This window comes from Haliotis rubra, unplaced genomic scaffold (assembly GCF_003918875.1).
Source record: "Haliotis rubra isolate DU_JTF1 unplaced genomic scaffold, ASM391887v1 Scf583, whole genome shotgun sequence".
Lineage (NCBI taxonomy): Eukaryota > Metazoa > Mollusca > Gastropoda > Lepetellida > Haliotidae > Haliotis > Haliotis rubra.
Window position 1 is genome coordinate 290,223 of NW_025767283.1, and position 20,508 is coordinate 310,730.

A 20,508-nucleotide genomic window follows, 5' to 3' on the forward strand; every position below is an offset into this window, starting at 1 on the left:
TACGTGGGGATGAGCATGCTGGACTTATCCAAACACTTGATGTAGGACTTTAATTACAACGAAGTCAAAACACAGTCCGGCGATCGATGCGAGGTGCTGTACACGGACACAGATTCGCTGCTGATGGAAATTCACACCGAGGACATGGAGAAACACATCTATCTGTACGACACGAGCAATTAACCCAAAGTGCATCCGCTGCACACTCAAGTCAACAAAAAGGTTCTTGGAAAGATGAAAGATGAATGTGGGCACACCGATCACAGAATACGTCGGCTTGAGACCTAAAATGTATTCGATCAAGAAAGCAAACAATGACAAAATCAGAAAGGCGAAAGACATGGAAAAAATACATGGTGAAAAAACATATCAAGCACGATCGATTCAAAGAGGCCCTGTTCGAGAAACGGACCTTTAAACACGAAATGAACATGCTGAGAAGCAATAAACACACGATATACAGTCTGAGAATTAACAAGACTTCTCTGTCTTCCATGGAGACGAAAAGATGGATTGCCGACGATGGTGTCACGAATTACGCGTATGGACACCGTTGTATTAAACATAAACCAAAAAATAATCAAATATAAATGGAGAAAATTTACCGATGTCTCCGAAGATGTCGCTAAAGCTTGGCTTAAAAAACAAGCCTTGTGGCAAGTCTACCTGCCAGCGCCCCGGTACATGCCTAGAAAAAAATCGATATTTCGATACCAAATCAAATGCATCAAGCTGGCCTTTTGTTTCTACCACACGATAGGGTGAGACGTAAAACGTACAAGTATGCCCTGACAGTTGTTGATGTTGCCAGCTACAAAGAAGCTGAACCGTTGACAATGAAGGATTCGACTGAAGTCGCCAAAGCACTCGAATGCATCTACCAACGCAGTCACTTAACCTGGCCTGCCGAGCTTCAGGTTCATCCTGGATGAGAGTTAAAGGGAGCCGTGTCGCAGCTGCTGGCCAGGCACAAAGTTAGCAACAGACGAGCCACAGCGGGAGCTCATCGCAGTCAAGCCATAGTCGAGAGATTCAACCGCACCTTAGTCGAGCGACTGTTCAGCTATCAGTACGCGCAGGATATGATCACTCCCGAGAAACGATCAACAGAATGGGTTGTACATTTGCCTCAGATGGTGTTGGCCATCAACAACGAAGTCACTTGACTCGTAGGCAAGAAATCAGTCGAAGCCTTCAAAATGAAATGTATCACTGCTGAATCATCTGCACCAGGCAGAAAAGAGAAAAATTACCTGACCGTGTCATTATTAGGTATTTGCACCAGGTGCGAGAACACAAGGGAGAAAGTAGAAAACGTGCTACGGATCCTATATGGTTGATGAAAACGTACACCGTCGACCGATTTGATATCAAAGACGACAAACCCAATCTGTATTATCTCAACGATGGGCCAGGCCGAGGGCTCGTGTGAGAGGAATTACAAGTCGTACCTCACTCGAAATTGTAATCTGATGGTCTTATGGTGTTAGGCAAGACCGTCAATGTGGTTGGACAGTAAGCTATTAGTCTGCATTTGTTATTCTGGAAAGTTGTAGCTGGTCCCACATGAATTTCAAAACCAGCATTTGAATCGCCTTCGTCTCTTACTACACACTTAATTGTCTGTTTTGCAAATGGTAGTGTTACAGCGTAGTGAGAATTCTCTCCTGACGCTCTCTCCAGACTCTTATTTGCCCAAATAAGTCCAACCAAATATTCCTATTAATTCTCCTACTCTCGCTGATATTTTCTGAATAAACGATGCTGGTAAATCATGCATTGCTTCTTCACTATCTTGAAGCCACTGTCTTGGTATTTCCTGATACATAAATTTTTCTTCCCGATTCATTTTCGTTATACTTCTAACAATATGTTTACTCTAAAAGGGCAAAAAAATTATACACTTTTAAACTATGAACATCGATTTATGGTTCTCATCATTCTACAATATTTTCATACTTTGTAGGGGCACCCGTGAAGAGCCACCTCCTCGTGGTGGTTGCTGGGTAACGCTAAGCGCTCTTCAACCCCCTGTTGTGGACCCGGGGGTATATTTGGTCCACCAACCCGTTTGCCGTGGGTTGTGCCCCTGTGTCGGTGGAGGACGGGAGGCTGGTGGTTGAGGGCACTGGTTCTAGGACCAGGTGTTCCTGTTGTCCAACACACCACTTCGCCCCTTACTTCACCTAGACGGGTGGTTGAATGGGCCCGGTTCAACCAATCGGCTGGTAACGCCAGACCCTGTGCATTCTATTTCATAAAAATTAATTCACTGAATTTGTATTGATTTAAAAATTCAAAATTTTTCAATTTGCCTAGAGTCGTATGCCCAGAAGGCGGTGGCTCATGGGCCAGTCTGGTGATATTGGACCTCTTAATTCTGAATTTCTCAGGACATTTCTAGGTCGACCCAGCCTAGCATTTCGTCTTTCAGATTTCTTAGCTATTCACGTCTTGTTTAAAGTATATCACCCTTGTAGCCCTGGTGTTGCAGGATGGTTTCCACTGCAACATCGTCCATGTTGACACTCGATGGCGGGAGGGGAGCAGAGTTGATGAAACACATCACTATACCATGGCTCACAACTCCCTCTCTGGTTCAGTTAAAGGAAATAAAAGAAGATATCTTTCTTCTTCTGAGGATGAAGAAGTACTTCAGTCTGGTGATTTCTAGCCAAAATACTTGGTTATTGCAGCTGCGGACGGAAGTCCTTTCAAACTTAACTCTTTTGCCGTCTCCAAAGGCATCCAAGGTGTCTGCGGAGAGGTTAAAAATGTCACTCGCCTCAGAGGTCGTTCACTTTTAGTGTAATGTGTTCGGAGGCAACAATCTGTAAATCTGCTGGGTCTACGGCAGTTTGTTAAGACACAGGTTGTTGTTTCAGCACACAGGACATTGAACTCCTGTAGAGGCATCGTCAGAGATGGGTCACGCTCTTTGTCTGATATGTCAGAAGAAGAGATTGCAGATGAATTAAAAGATCAAGGGGTCACTGCTGTCAAACACTTCACAAGGAAACAAGATTCAGGCACTGTGAACACAAATACTTATCTGTTTACTTTTGGAATGACTACTCTTCCAAAATCAATTAAAGCTGGCTACTGCAACATCGGAGTGGAGTTATATGTACCAAATCCACTCCGTTGTTTTCAGTGTCAAAAATTTGGACATGGTGCTAAGTGAGTGAGTGAGTGAGTTGAGGTTTACGCCGCACTCAGCAGTACTACAGCTATCCGGCGGTCTGTAAATAATCGAGTCTGGACCAGACAATCCAGTGATCAACAGCATGAGCATCGATCTGCGCAATTGCATGGTGCTAAGTCCTGCCATGGCAAAACAAAATGTTCCCGTTGCAGTGGGGCTCATGCGAGCACTGGCTGCACAAATGACATGAAGTGTGCCAACTGCAATGGTAAACATATGGCATCATCAAAATCTTGCCAATATTTCGAAATTGAGTCCAAAATAATGAAACTCAAATGCACAAAAATCATGTCGTATTTTGATGCAAGGAAATTAGTTCAGTCAAACCTGAATACATCTCTTACCTATTCAGCAGCAGTTTCTTCTCCTACTGAAGTATTGGTTACCAAACCTGTAACAGTTTACACATCCTGCCAAACGGATATATCTTGGGTAAATGACAAGCAGCAAATAGTTGAGGAAATCAGAAAACAATCGTTACCAGGGTAACATCTCTTCAGCTTCTCAAACTGAAGAATCCTGTATAGAGCCAAGAACTGATACCGTATCCTCACCAGCAATTATAAAGAATGACGCTCACCTTACTGCTAAAGAAAAGAAAAAAATGGGAAGAAAGACGAAGGCTCTTCAACATTTGGAAGAATGGTTCACAATCTGTTTGAATCACTTGACATGGAGATCACTCCTTCACAAACAGCTTGAAGGAGTGGCACTTCTCCGCGCTCTCAATCTCCAATCGAACCCCCATGAGCAGATCTATTAATTTAATACAATGTAATTGTAGAGGACTTAGGAACAATTTTTCTGATCTACAATTGTTATCACAAGATTTCAAACCATCGGCTTTTAGTTTACAGGAGACATATCTAAAACATGACGATAAACTTGATATTTGCCAGTACCATTCACGTCATTCGTTTTCACCTCAAGGAAATAAAGCTACAGGTGGCGCTTCTATTTTGGTGAGGCAGGGTGTCATTCATAGCCCTGTCCCTCTAAAATGCAAACTTCAAGCTGTGGCAGTCGTTTGTCTTTACACATAACTTTTACTCTTTGCTCCTTGTAATTTTCTCCATCTTCTTCCCATCAGCAGTCCGATCTTCAGCATCTTTTTGACCAGCTCCCTAGGCCCTGTATCATCATGGGTGATCTAAATAGGCATAACCCTCTATGGGGAAGTATTAATGCAAATGCTAGGGGGAAATCCTTGAAGACTTCATTGGAGATAATAATTTATGCATATTTAATAATGGATCAGCCACATATTTACATCCCGGTACGGGAACATATTCTGAACTTGATTTATCGCTCTCAGATCCAAATATTTATAATGAGTTTGAATGGTCGGTCCATGATGATCTTTGTGGAAGCGACCATTTCCCCACAATTCTCCGACTGAATAAATCCGACTGATGAGCCGCCTGCAACGAGGTGGAATTTTAATAAGGCTAACTGGCCTTTATTTAAGACACTTTGTACTGACGAATTAAAATCTGTCTATTTTGTCAATGATATGGATCCTATTCAGTTATTCTCGGATAAACTGAATCAAATAGCTGATGAAACTATTCCTAAGTCCTCTGCGACACCACACATTCGTAAACCATGGTTTACTGATGATTGCAAAAAGGCCAGGAAGTGTAGGAAGAAGGCAGAGACATACTGTCGCCGTCATCCTACAGTTCACAGTTTAAATAATGTTAAAATAAATAGTGCCAAGGCTCGGCGTACTTTAAAGCAACATAGGCGAAAGTCTTGGAAGAACTTTGTATCAAAGATAAATTCCCGTACACCTATGACGAAGGTGTGGAACATGATACAGAGAATCAAGGGTAAAGGTACCAACTCTAGTGTTCATCACCTGAAGGATTGACCCAATCTAATAACTAATAAATCTGGCATTGCCAATAGGTTGGGTGAAACTTTAGCTGCACATTCTTCATCATCAAATTATAATCCTCAATGTCAGAAATATAGACATCAACAAGAAAAAAATGAATATTAATTTTAATTCTGACAATGGTGAAGACTACAATGAAGTGTTTTCACTACATGAGCTTAATACTGCCTTAGTACAAGCACATGATACAGCAACAGGAGTTGATAATATCCACTATCAGCTTTCAAAACATTTACCCAACTCATGTCTTGAAACACTTTTAAGTATTTTTTATACTATTTTGACAAGTGGACATTTTCCTCCTTCATGGCGTAATGCCATTGTTGTCCCTATACCTAAGCCTGGCCGGGATCATACTGATCCATCTAACTATAGACCAATTTCATTGACGAGCTGCATTTGTAAAACCATGGAACACATGGTCAATAATCGACTGGTATGGTTTTTAGAAACCAATAATCTTATCACGAACATTCAGTGTGGTTTTCGAAAGAATAGGAGTACTATTGACCATTTGGTTCGCTTGGAATCATTCGTTAAAAGTTCCATTGTAAATAACCAACATGCTGTATCAATCTTTTTCAACCTGGAAAAAGCTTAGGATACAACATGGAAACATGGTATTTTAAACGATTTACATGACTTTGGTTTGAGAGGTCGTTTACCTCATTTTATATCTCAGTTTTTAACTGACAGGCAATTTCAAGTCCGAGTGGGCTCAACCCTGTCTGATCATTATAATCAGGATCAGGGTGTCCCACAAGGCAGTATTTTGTCTGTGACATTATTTAGTATTAAAATAAATAGCCTTGTAAGGGTTTAAAATGATTCAGTCGATGGATTGCTTTTCGTGGATGATTTTAATGTTTCTTGTCGTGGTAAAAATATGCATACAATAGAGAGGCAACTACAATTATGTTTCAATAAAATTCATAAATGCTGACTTGAAAACGGTTTTAAATGTTCTAAATCCAAAACAAATTGTATACATTTCTGTAGAAAATATAAACCGCACAAAGACCCAGAACTATTTTTAAATGGCACACCCATCAAGGTTGTCAAGGAGGCCAAGTTTTTAGGACTTATTTTTTACTCTCATCTGACTTTCTTACCACATATTAAATACCTAAAGAATAAATGCCTGAAGGCACTTGACTTGTTGAAAGTCGTGTGTAATTCAAAGTGGGGAGGGGATCAAGCTACCCTCCTCCACCTTTATCGATCTTTGGTCCGCTTGAAACTTGATTATGGCTCCATCGTATATGGTGGAGCCTGCAAAAGCAACCTAAAACTACTTGATTCTGTCCACCACCAAGGCCTAAGACTTTGTCTTGGGTCCTTTAGAACCTCTCCTATTGATAGTCTCTATGTTGAGGCTGATGAGCCATCTCTTACACAACGCCATGTAAAACTATCTTTACAATATATTACAAAACTATATTCCAACCAGTCTAACCCTGCATATAACTGTATCTTCAATCCCCTCTATGAGGATTTATACAACAAAAAATCTTCTCTTGTTCCGCCTCTTGGGCTAAGAATTAAACCATTCATTTCTGCTGCCGGCATTGAGCTGGGAAATACATCTCCTTCCCGTCTACTTTCTCCTCCTCCTTGGCAACTGGTGAGGCCTGAAGTTGACCTAACTCTGACAAAGTTTAAGAAATCTGTAACTAATGAATTACAATATAAACAAGAATATAACCAATTAAGAAATAAATATAATACATACAAATCCTTATTTACAGATGGGTTCAAGGATGGTGGCGCGGTGGCATGTGCCACTGTCATTGGACCCCGAACAATATCTTCTCGACTACCACATAACAGATCTATTTTCTCAGCAGAAGCTAATGCCATATTAACAGCTCTTAAATATATTAATAAACACCGTAAATATAAACACTACATCATCTTTTCTGATGCTCTTTCTTGTCTTCAGGCTATTAAAAATCTTTCTTGTAAACATCCACTTTTATTAGAAATTATTGAATTGTATAATGATCTTGCTACTGGCCAATGCGACATCGTCTTTTGTTGGTTACCCAGCCACGTTGGCATTTCTGGGAACACAATGGCCGATCTTGCTGCTAAGGCAGCACTCAACAAATCTGTGACACCACTTCTGATCCCATACTCTGATTACAAAGCTGCTATTAGATCTTATATCCGTGATCTGATGCAGAAGAAGTAGGACAGCCAAGTAGGTATCAATAAATTACATGCAATAAAACCAACTATCGGTTACACCTACTTGGGTTGTCAGTCCAGATATGAAGAGGTCATCATACGACGATGTCGTATTGGCCCCACAAGATATACTCATGCATCCTATTGAAAGGTGAGGATCCTCCGTTTTGTATCCCTTGTGATGAGAGAACCACGGTCAAGCATGTCCTGCTTGACTGTGTTGAATTCTCCGTCATAAGGGATAGATATATTAATGTCAAAACAGTATAGGACTGTTTTGGTACTGTCAATTATCATTTAGTCATTGATTTTTTAAAAGAGATAGATCTGTTAAATGAATTTTGATGTGTGTTTTGTAAATAGATAAGGTTTTATAATTGGTAGTTTAGATTATCAACTTCGATTGTTAGTGGCTGTACCCTCAATGGGGGTTGAAGTATTGTAAAATTATTGTCCTCCTGAGAGGGTACGTAAGTCCCAACACATTTAGAGTAAATTTAGGCTTGCCACGTTTTTAACCGTAGAATATGTGTGCTTTTAATTTATGGCTAGATTTCTCTTCTGTCGCCAATGGCTGAAGGGATGGTGTAAATCCAACTAGGGTCCATGCAGGTAGCAAAAGTAATGTAAGTCCCCATGGTCCCTGGTATGGTGATCTACCTTCAGTTATTGGCGATTTATAGCCCATTTTTATACTGTATTGTTTTTCCCCTATAGTTAAAACATTTTAGATTTAATTACTAGTTTTACATACATATCTGTGATATTCTAGTTGTTTTGCTGTCCTTCGTCGGCAGGTGTTTTATAATATACATATATTTCATTTCAATATCAAATGTTCTCGTCACGATATGGCTGAAATATTGCCGATGTGACGTTAAATATTAACTCACTCACTCACTCATACTTTGTAGGGCCTTCAATTCATGAAAATATTGCCTTAGGAGGACTGAGCTGAAACCGCTATCCTCTATACTACTGGAATATATTCTGATTTCGTTGTGTATGATATTATTTCCCTTTTCATTACTTAATCTTCGGTACTATTCCTCTGGCCCTTGCGGGGCTGTGGGGTAGCCTAGAGGTCAAAGCGTTCGCTCGTCACGACGAAGATCTGGGTTCGATTCCCCAGATGGGCAGAATGTGTGAAGCCCATTTCTGGTGATCCCTGTCGTGATATTGCTGGAATATTGCTAAAAGTGGCGTAAAACCATACTCACACTGTGGCGCTTGCAGAACCTTAAGTTGAAAAACGGAACCTAAAAAAAACCTGTGTTTTATATCCATCCTCAGTTCTAAGCATACATATTCTGAATTGAAAATAAAAAAAAACCCAAAGGTTTTTACCTTTATAGGTGTAAACAGTGCTTGTGTAACTGATGGTATTTTAGCTTCTTCGGTACAATTTTGGGAACGCAGATAATTTTGTGAATCTCACATCTTTCATTGATATTGATATTACTTAACGGATGTAATATGACAGATTACAAAAGTGGTGAATCAAATAGCTTGAATCATATTAACCTTGTTAGGGAAGAATGGTTGAGTAGATCTGTCGATCGAGTAAATAGTGGGTGCTTGGAGTGTAGCTGATGCTGATATGAAAATACAAATATACAAGTTGGCAATACAGATAGTATGGTGCTGCCTGTGATCGTCTAAACAGTGATGGATGTAGGGCTTTACATATGCCCAAGTTTGGGCAGGATACGCTCTTCTATTCACAAAAAAACTGACATAGTGATTCATTTACACGTGCTCAGTCATCCTATCGTATAGTCCAATCACTAGAATTTCTGGTCCAGACTCGATTGTTTACAAACCATATCGTATAACTGTAACTCTGTTGAAGCAAATACATACTCACGATATAGTCAGAATTGTATAATCGACTCTGCTTTTAGCAGTGGTATCTTATGGATGTGGAAAGGGTTTTGTCGCTTCTACCTGTAGATATACTCGGCAGACTACCATAACACTTGAAATGAACATAATGCTACTTGCGAACAACTTTGAAAAGGCAATCATATGTCAACATAGTTTATTCAGTACTGAAATCATCCGATCTGAAACACAAATACACTCTTCCTGTAAGGAAAGCCCTATCATTATCTTGAAACTTCTAGATGATTTCAACATGAAGCGATATTTAAGTAACGGATGTTGTTAAATTATTGACATTTATGCCTGTACAATTCTTATTCACCCAATGAACATGGGAAGTGCACACTTTACTACTAGATACTACGTTTTTGTTTTAGGTGAAGGTCCAAGGTATGTCAAGGTTAAGTAGACACCGTTTATATATGTTTGAAGATACTTAGAGACTGTTTGGTATCACCGATTTCTCGATTAAACCATGCCCAACTTAAATCATTTTGGAAATATAAAGTAGTTATGTTGGTTCTGTGTTGTTTTTAAAAAAAATATCATCATTTAGGACTTTAGGAAATCATATACGTTTTGTGATAGTCTGCAGCTCCTAGTATGAACGAACCTGCATCACTTCTGATGGTATTGACATTGACCATGTTGTTTGTGTTAATGCTTTGACTTGAATATCCTGAATATATTTGAACAGTGAGGTTCCCTAGATTTTAGATCCTAACATGAAATCAGATACATTCTGAGTAGCAAAAAAAAATTAGACATTTCGACACAAGTTATGTGTCCAAAGTTTGATGATCAGCAATGCTTCAGTGTGATGATCGTTTGATGTTTATCATCATAAGTATTAGGGGCAGTGGGGTAGCCTAGAGGTTAAAGCGTTATTTCGTGGCGCCGAAGACCGGGTTCGAATCCCCAGATGGGCAGAATGTGTGAAGCCCATTTCTGGTGATCCCTGTCAGTGATGTTGCTGGAATATTCCTAAAAGCGCGTAAAACCAAACTCACTCAGTCAGTCATAAGTATTAATGGCAATAAGCAATTAGATAGAAACTGATACCGATATGTGTTGACACGATTTTTATTTTATTTTCGAATACCGAACCGTGTTTTATCTGTGTGGATGAAAAAAGAAGTGAATAGTTTTAGTTTACAGTATGGATAATGTAGACTTCATTAAATGTCTCAGCGTAATAATGTATACATCTAAATAAGCAAAGTTGTAAAAGTATAAAAAATAGAATGTTTCATTGTTTTGTGAATTTCTCGTGACAGAAGAGCGTCATATTTTCCGTCACCCGATGACAGATACACCTTATATCACTTGACACATGAAATATGCTCTGTGTATCATCATCCATTTTCCCACCATCGAAGTTTTTCTTAAAGGTTTAAAAAAGAAACATATAGAACCCCCCACCCCCTTTTTGACCAGTCTTTTCTAAACTAGTGTATGATATACAAATATGATCTGTTAGATAGGAAACTTTTTCATCATTTTTATTCACATTGCTGTGGAAAGTAAAGGAAATGGTTATGTTGAAAATGTAGGATTTCATTAGTAGCAGAAGACTGATAATTCAACAAAATATAAAACTAGATAAATGCGTAAGCATTTAGATCTTTAGCTATATGGTTGAAATACATTGTTCTGTAGAAAAAGTGATGTTTCGAGTCGTAATAGTTGGGTAGTTAAGTAGAGGGATATGCATGTGCATCAACTTGGTGAATGTATGTATAAATATATGAATGGGTGGATGGGTGGATGGGTGAAAACTAGATAACTGACTAAATCATTAAATAAATGTATTCTAAGTCACGTAAACTAATAGAATGAGATAAGTAGACAAAAATGTCATTAATAAATGAACAGAATGAAAAAATACATCAGCAATTAATAGATCAAAACGTCAATAAATCCGCTTTTCCCTCTTAATAACTTCATTTTTTTGTTTATTGTTTCTCCAAAATCCCCAAACAACCCTAAAAATGTAAGATAACCGTGTGTTTGATAGACTGAACTCTGTGCAGATAGTACGTAAGTCCCAAAACTTTCAAAGGAAATTTAAATTCACCAGCTGTTTTAAATGTAGCATTTCTGTCATTTTAATTTTGGCTAAATTTGACTTCAATCGCCAGCGGCTGAAGGGATGATATACATCCAGCTAGGGCCCATGCAGGTAGCAGAAGTACTGTAAGTCCCCATGGACCCTAGTATGGTGGTCTACCTTCAGTTGTTGGTGATCTATAGCCTATTTTTATATTGTGTTGTCCCCTATAGTTAAAATGTTTTAGATTCTATTACTATACTACCCATCAAAAGTTTAGACTCACTAGTGTAAATGTAGCCACTTACTTCAGTCAACTGTTTTAAACTAGATTTTGCAAAATAATCAATTCTGTTTAAAGGTACTGTGTACACATGAACTGATGTATTGTTGAACAAATTTGTAACGTTGAAAAGGTTTTTGTTATGAGTTCAATAAATGACGAAACTCAGTGAAAATTGGCGCATTCTTAACAAACCTTTACACCAAAACGCAGCTGTTCACATGCATGATATTTGCACATGCTTTACAGCAATTTGATGCATGATCCTCTTGCAATTCATCTGCATGTGGTTTGCAGTTCGTTCCCCAGGTTAGTGGAGAAATTCATCTTCGATGTAACCATATATATATACATAACATATAGTGAGTGTTTTAAGTGAGTCCAAACTTTTGATGGGTAGTATAGTTTTACATCTGTGATACTCTAGTTGCTTTACTGTCCTTTGTCGGCATGTTTTTACACTATCTATAGATATTCTATTTCAATGTCAAGTGTTTTCATCACGATATGGCTGAAATATTGCCGATGTGACGTTAAATAATAACTCACTCACTCACTCACTCACTCATGTGCAGATAACAAGGCTAATTCTGTTATTCATTTCACTCATCTGGATTTTGTCGGGGAATGCTTGGAACAAAACATTACTATCGCTCCAGGAAGTAACAACGAAATGTTATCTTTTGTGTGATGAGTTGCATTTCTATTTCCATTAGGTCATACGTGTGTACATATCTATTTTTAAACAATACCCCAAATACCCCAAACTAAACCTTGTCAAGCACCATAATCAAAATCACCCAGCGACTTGTAACGCTTGGCAACACGACTGTGACTAAACCTTGTCAAGCACCATAGCGGAAATGGTAAAAAATGTGCGTGGACATTTACTGCTAACCGTATCATGCATATCCCAGGAAGTGAGACATCGTTTCCCAATACTTGGCCCCTGCAAGTATGTGAATTAATACTTAATTAAGATGAATACCTTCAAAGTCATTTCTGTTACATTTAGCCTCAAGCTATGTCATAAAATGTGCATGATTGCTGATGAAAGATATTTGCCAGATACGACAGCATGACATAAGGTGAGATATGCTCCTGGATATTTTGCTTTTAAATTTTAGTATTTTGCATTGATATTGTCTCATTTACGGTACTGAAACAGAAAGTGAAGTGTTGAGTTATATGTTTGATGCGTAAATGTCTAAACGTCATGGCTTCTCATAATTTATTCACAAGTAGTCTTTCATGTATACGTCATTTCAACTCACAGTACAGAAACTCAAATCGAGTCATATTTTGAGAAATGTCATGTTTTTCATGTTCATTTTTCAGGTTGGAACACACATAGCACCTCGACCTCCAGACCAGGTAGGTGACATCTATAAATTGTAAGTAATTGAACGATGTTTCATAAACGGTCACATAACTATACTGAACTATCAGTTTGATATCAAATTTGTTTTGAACGGTGGTTGAATTGTTTAAGGCTCAGTAACTAATCATGCACAATTCTGCTATTTAGTCATGGAAATATCCAAAGATTGTGGTGTTTGTATCTAAGATTGACCATGGTTACGATCCAAAATGTCATTCATCTTTTCTCCATATTGTTTCTGCCGCGATATTCCTGCAACATTGCTGAAAACCTTTCTAAAGCACGCTCACTCCTATTTCCACAATATATATGATAATTGATGTGCGTCAGCTTTGGTGCTGATGGTTTGTCTGGTAAATTCTAACAAATGATAATGTATTTTGCATAATGTAATATACTGACTGTTATTGATTTTCCCTTTATGTTTCAGGTGAAGGAACGACAACACCCAAGCCCACACCGGCAGGTAAGCTTCCCTCCACATCTATGTATGCTCTATGACTTTGTGTACAGTTATAATTTGTCTCAGACACATCGTGACTATCAAACACCACCCACCAAAGACATTTACATGAACTGTTCTCTTCCATGAAAATATGTTTAAATTTTGCTTGTTCACATGACCAAACTACCTACAACATTGGACAAAACCAGACAAAGCTTATAACTTAGTGTTGCACTGGACAGCTGATTCTCCTATAATATCAATTCTACCGACACGGAGAATGATGGCAATCATATTGACAACGACATTAGAACCTATGTCGAAACGTCGCCTCCACACAATAAAAGACGTTGTATATCCATAAAAATTGTGATCATGCTTCATCAACTCAACTTCTAAAATGCCCATCAAAGAAGTTTACCCACACGCTTTGTGACTATAGACGTTTTTCCTGTATACATACACCTACGATATTTGATGATTCTATACATATATCCAAGGATACAGGTGATTTTGTCTTCTAAAAATCTTAAATGTGACCTGATTTTAGGTAACTATTTTGTTTTTCATTTATTGCAGAGGATCATAATACCTTAGCTATTGTGTTGGGAGTTCTTATTCCTTGCCTAGCTATTGGATTATTTGGAGTGTTTGGATTATGGAGATGGAGGAGAAATAGGTAATCCACTAATAACTGTCTTCCATGTAATTCAGTGTAGGTTCGTGAGGGTTATCCCCGTGTAAACTGACATTGCTCTTGACACAATATTCTGAAGAAATACGCAACTTTGTTTGAAAAACATTCCCTATAAAACAGGATACAGAACCTCTTTGACGAGATAAACTGTTTTCTTTAGACAATACTTGCGAGTCGAGCCTATACAGCTACGATTACCCTGGTAAGATTATTCTGAAAATAACAAACATAAAATAATGAACTACAATGGTTATTTGTTTGCTTGTCATCAGGTCACCAGAAGAAGGAGTTCCCACTGAAGCAGGCACACCAATGACATCAGTCAATACCTGACAAAGGGATGAGAAGCTGAATCTGAAGAAAGAGGCTAAATAGATATTTGAATTTGTCTGCATTATAATTTTTTGAAAGGATAGTTCCTGTAGATGTTTTCCTGATGTGATTAGCATGTGGAATTGCATGGTTTATCATGTCCAATAATGTAATGCCTCTGTAATGTGTATTTCTGATGAGTGCAAGACTTTCTATTTATGTCAGTATTTCCAGGTTAATGTATCAGAGTACATGGGTCACATTAGTTATTTTAGTATGTCCCAATAATACCACTGCCTCTCGTCTTGCTGACCCGTTCTTCGAAAGTTGTGTTACCCATTGACGTTCTGTTTAGTCTTCGTCTGCTCTTATGGGCTCAGTTTATAAACCAATTTTCAATTTCTGAGTGAAAGGTCCTTTTATCAGTGAGGATTCGCTGTATCTACAAGGTTTGTTTCTTGCTTCTATAGAGGCTCGTCTCTTTTATAGCATGTTTACACAACTGTAACACACTTAACCCTGGCTCGGAGTAAAGCATTATTCGGTAAAAATGACGAAAACTTACCGAGTCGTACCACCCTATCAGTCCTATTTGTCCGGGACGACGTGCTGGGGACCGTCTCCGTGGTGTAGTGGTTAGAGCATCCGCCCGGAGTTATAATATAGTTTATATTGAATTATAAATGAAAAGCAGAAATAGTTCCCCTAAAGAAATTCCTAGTCACTTTGCTGTGACAAGAAATTACAATTACTGTTCTGATAGACACATGGGCACACCAGTCTTTACTGTAAGGGGCGTCCTGTCTTTTTGGGTAATGCTCTCTGAAAACCCAGGTGTTATATTTGTAGCTTGACACATCAATGATGCCCTAATTTGACATTTACTGTATGATTCCATGTGCATCTGGCACATAACTTGCCTTTGCATGTGTTTGTGACTGGTGCCACCGGTGGGGCAGCATATGCTTATCTTTTGGCGAACACCTGGTGTCATCACTATTTTATAGTGATTCATCAACGCATGCTCATGATGTACCTGGAAACATACAAGTCTGCTTTCAAGAAAGATGTCTTAAGAAAATGGATTTTTTTGTGTTGGATGAAAGCCGGGAATCCCAACAACTAGACCACACTGGAAGCTGATAGACAGCCGGAATGTTGAAGGAAATGTTTTGTTATCCATTTGGTCTATACATTTCTGTGCCATGTGTGTAAAAAAACTGGTAATACGATTTTACACAATTTCTTTTGTCCTGGTCTTCGTCCGGATGTTTCACATTTTAGTGAAACGTGTCAGGCAGTATGGAGAACTAAACAATCACGTCTTTGACGGCGATACAAGCTAGCTATTTATGGAGACCTTCAGTCGTGTCACTGTTGATTGAGGTTGTAACCTGCCTAAAACAACCTCTGGTAACCAGATTTTGAAAACAATTATGTGCGCTTCGGCAATTGCATGCATCACTATGGACACCAACTTGCTCCACTTTGTGAAGACCCTTTCCTTTATGCACATATACAAGAAGTTCTGCTCGGTTGGCAAAGTCAAAAGAAGGTACCTGTGAAGATTAGATTGAGCTTCAGGCATATCTATGATCTGCTTTCCTTCAAAAGTCATCAGATATTCCCTTCCGCTGATCCACCTGAAGAAGAAGTACAGGAATCCAGTGAGACCGCCTCATCTGTTTCATGTTTAACCCTATCCATAAAGATTCAGAGTGCAATTTCCACAAGACTGTGGGACAAGAGGGCTAACTTCAACTTTCCAAACAGAACACTTTCCCTGTTTTGTTGACCAATATTCTTACAGTTCCGACCTTCTCATGTTTTCTGGGTTTTTTTTTCTTCTTTCGTTTTTGCATGTGAACAAATGACATGCCTTTGCATGTGTTTGTGGCCAGTGTCACCGGTGGGAAGGATACGCTCACATTTTCGCCAACACCTGGTGTCATCACTATATGTTACTAGTGATTCATACACACATGCAATCATGCTATAGTCGTACAGTCGACCCTTGTGAATAGGGAAAGAGTTTTGTCCCTTTGATTAGATCAAAATCTTCACCAAATTTGGCTTATACAAAGTAGTTCAGTCTGAAATTTCCCCAAATCATTAGTGAATTGGGAGTTCAACAGTTCAAATCTAATGTTTATCACCGTGAGTAACAAGGTGCATTGGTCCAATATTTGCGTAATTAAATATGTGGATTTCAATAAGAGTTTCGCAAAGTCTATAGGTTTTTCCTCATTAGTAGAGATGAGAGGTTGCACGAAGCATGTTTTTAGAAACGCTGGCATCATGTTTGACCTTCAGGACTTTCATCACTTACGCTGACATTTCCTTATTGTGTTCGATCATCAGTGATGAACATGGAAACTCCATGGATTCGCTGGTTAATAATGTCTGTGTTTGACCCTGACACGACTGACCAAGCATCTTGTCATGATCCATCTCACACAAAGGTGAAAATTGAGGGATGTCAACACGACGGCGTCTTTTATGTGTATAACTTCTAAATGCCTTTCAAAGACGGATGCCCGATCACGTTGGTCGTCTCATACAACCAGCATGGGTTGCTGAAGTACCAGTTCTACACCAGATCTTCAAGGGTCAAGTTTAACTTCACTTGTGAGAACCTGCTGACCTTCTTGTTGGTGTTGACTGCCACTTCTGAGTTTTCTTAGTTAACTTAATTAGACCATTCTACAGTTTGACAAGCAGCAAATGTGGCTAATGGTCTTTGTATTTCAACTTGTATGGCTAAATTATACATTTTGACTTCAGATGCAGTGTGTGTGTGTGTGTGTGTGTGTGTGTGTGTGTGTGTGTGTGTGTGTGTGTGTGTGTGTGTGTGAAAGCAATACCCTTCACATATTGTACCAGTGTTAGGAATTATGCGCTTTGAGTGTGACGAGCTAACGCCTAAACCACAAGGCTCCTCATCTCCTATCTAGTCGGGGCAGTGGGGTAGCCTAGTGGTTAAAGCGTTGGCTCGTCACGCCAAAGGCCCGGGTTCGATTCCCCACATGGGCACAATGTGTTAAGCCCATTTCTGGTGTCCCCCGCCGTGATATTGCTGGAATATTGCTTAAAGCGGCGTAAACCTAAACTCAGTCAGTCAGTCCTATCTAGTCTGTATGTGACAATCATCAGTAGGGGTGTGAACCTCAATACACAAACATTATGATACCTCGCATACTCAAATCATCAAAGTCATTCATTTTGTAGTCATCTTCCTGCAGAGGTAAATGGAAATCACAGATCACCCCACATGATCCCAAAATATAGCATTGCGTCTTCTCTGCACACACACACAACTAGTCTTAGATTTAGACTTGTTGATGTTTTCTGTGCATGCAGCTTTCAGGATTATGATGCAATATGTTTGCAACAGTGTAACATAGGAATCTATATATCCCTTGGGTGTATAATGGGAGCTGTGTTTTGTGTTTACTGGTTTAAGGTTCAGTGTGTGCATTAATCATGTTTTGTCTGTGTCCAATAAGTGAGGAACTATTTCATTTAATGCTTTTTCAATGACATGTTACTGTAGAATGAAATGTTGAATATACATTACTTCTAGTCCATAGCACTTTTCCTCTCGATCAGTAAAGTACTGGCGCAGATTGATGCAACTTCAACACCATAGACTTCCCTATCAGGTCTACGAAATGCTCAAATCTCTTTATGATAATAATAAATCTACTTGGACATCACGCATAAGAATAATTCTTTTTCAGTGTTGTTTTGGGTTTGTATGGATCTTTCAAGAAATTGGCTGCATTAAAACATAATTATATATAATATCTACCTCCAAACTGAGATTTTATGACTGCTTCCTTCAATACTGGCGCTCCTCACTTGACTTTTAATCAAAATGTAAATATTATTCACAATTTAAATCTTTACTTAATGTGGAACACTACTTGTCCTGTGACCTCCTACCATATCCACGGAATGTCAAAACCATGTTCCGCTGTAACTTCTTTAGACTTGCAGTGGAAACCGGCCACACAAATACACCTTATGATCAGCGTATCTGCCTCTACTGCCACTGGTCTAAACCATAGTTGGTCTAAACTATGCTGAAGACGAGCTCCATGTCCTACTAAATATTCTGAAATAAGAACGAAGTGTTTCACATTCCATCAGACTCATCCTCCAACAATTGAAACCTTTGTGCATTTAATTACCTGTATTAACATTAAATATATGAAAACATTAAGTACATTCCTCTCCACTGTGTTAAAATTAAGAAGTAAACCCACCATTATGAAACAATTAATCTTGAATTTCATTCTTCACCCTGTATTCAGCATGTATGTATTATTTATTGTACTGTGTGCAATTGTCTGTCTCCAGTTCGCATTTAAGCTGACTCCCAATAGCACCAATGAAACACTCAAAACACGAGGCGGGTTGCTTGCTGTTTCTCCACATCGCGATGTAGACCTTTTTATTTTCAAAACAGTTTCAGCAGTACAGACTGTGCATGTCCAGTTGTATGCAAATTTGGTTGACACAAAACCATATAACCCAAAACGGAATGCGATTGATCAGGTCAAACACTACATTTATATTTGCATTTTGTTTGTATTATGGGCCAATTATTGAAGTAAAATGTCTGTCTGTCTAGTCCATAATGGTTTGTTGTTGTCTGTTGTAACATATATACAAAACCTACAAAAGTATTAGTTGCAAGATGCTCTTGACAACTGCTCCCGGTATTTGGCATTTATTATGAGTCCAATCAAATACAAATTTTGTTTGTTTTTAGTATATTGATGTAAATGCTTTCCTGTTATTTTACATTGTGTGTTGTCTGTTTGCATTATATATAATCTGGAACACTATGAAAACGCAATTTAATTAAGAATGATTTAATGGGAAACTTGAATAGAGACAGTTAAGATTCCTTGTGGGATTTTCATTTGCATGTTTATCAAAAGAAATCTACCTGTATTGTGACGTTACATTTGATATAATAATTATTATTCACATACAGTTTACATTGTTTGCCATACACCATACATTCAAAAAAGCATTAATATTAAGAGGAATTGAAAATTGTGTTTTCAAAAGTTTTAGATATTTCCACTCTTTGCATTGTTAAATTTATCTTAATGTTTACCATGTCTTTACAATGGCTTAGTAGAATAGATGTTAGGCTCGTTTTTAAAGTGCTTACTCTTACTTTTCTTTTCGTTTTCCAAGTAACAACTGTGAGATTTCATCTATCATTTTATGGCCAGGATTTATCAAATGCATCTGCATTAGGTATCCAGTTTCGAAATAACGTTTTTTAAACTCCAAACAGACATGACACATGGGACATTCGGAATTTGAGATTGGATTGAGATTATTCTGTTTAGAAGGAATGAAATGACACGGAAAGATTCCTGACAAAATAACGATAAAGATACAATATAATTGTAACTAATTCAGTGTTTGCTTTACGTTTTCTTTTCAGCTCCCTTTTCGTTTGTTATTCAAGGATAATTTAACTCAGATTTAATGTACTAAGATGTTTGCCTCCGCCAATGCTTTGTAACAGCTTGTAGAAATTAATTTGAAATAAAAAGCGACTTTGTTTACAAGTGTTCTATGTTAAGATTGAAATTCCTGTTAAACTTTGTATGTGAGTGTTTGTTATGCGTGTGTGTGTATTGTAGCGTCTTGCCAGCGCTTGTGTGTCTGTGAGGGGTGTGGTGGGGGTAGGGTGTTGTCGCTTTTTGTCTTTTTGGCTGATGTAAGAGCTAATAATATTCTTATGTTTCCTTTCTTGTTTTGAATGAAAAACAACAACACTGCAAATGTAATCACATGTCACTTTATTTTAATCACGTGATGTAGATTAAAACCACTGTACTAGGTGCGGTGTACAGTCTGTACTAGCGTCGCTTTACACCCGGGTAGTAAGCGTTTCACTTTGGTTGTCCTTTCACACAGTATTGTGTTTGTCTGTGTATGAAGATGGTGGATGGAGGGACGTTTAGATATGTTCTCTCACATAAAGGTTGACTTTGTACTGTGGTTCTCTAAAGGAGGGGCTAAAGGTGAGGTGAGGTGAAATTGGGTTTAACGTCGTGCTTGAGAATATTTAAGCTCATATGACGGCGTGCATGCGTGTGTTTGTGTAATGCGGCTGCTTGTACTAGCCC

General features: G+C 38.5%; 1 protein-coding gene and 1 long non-coding RNA gene across 2 annotated transcripts in view; both read left to right on the forward strand.

The window, feature by feature from the left end:
- LOC124254805 overlaps positions 1-15,027 on the forward strand; it is a 210,956-nt gene extending 195,929 nt beyond the window's left edge. Inside the window, exons 7-10 of the mRNA XM_046688662.1 lie at positions 12,851-12,886; positions 13,324-13,359; positions 13,918-14,017; positions 14,308-15,027. Of these exons, the coding sequence (XP_046544618.1) occupies positions 12,851-12,886; positions 13,324-13,359; positions 13,918-14,017; positions 14,308-14,368 (233 nt within the window). The 3' untranslated portion in view covers positions 14,369-15,027. The remainder of the gene's footprint in view (positions 1-12,850; positions 12,887-13,323; positions 13,360-13,917; positions 14,018-14,307) is intronic.
- Positions 1,798-8,422, forward strand: LOC124254816. Its single transcript, XR_006892562.1, has 3 exons — positions 1,798-1,962; positions 2,112-2,115; positions 8,210-8,422. It is a non-coding gene; the product is annotated as an uncharacterized LOC124254816 (long non-coding RNA).
- Positions 15,028-20,508: the final 5,481 nt, after the last annotated feature.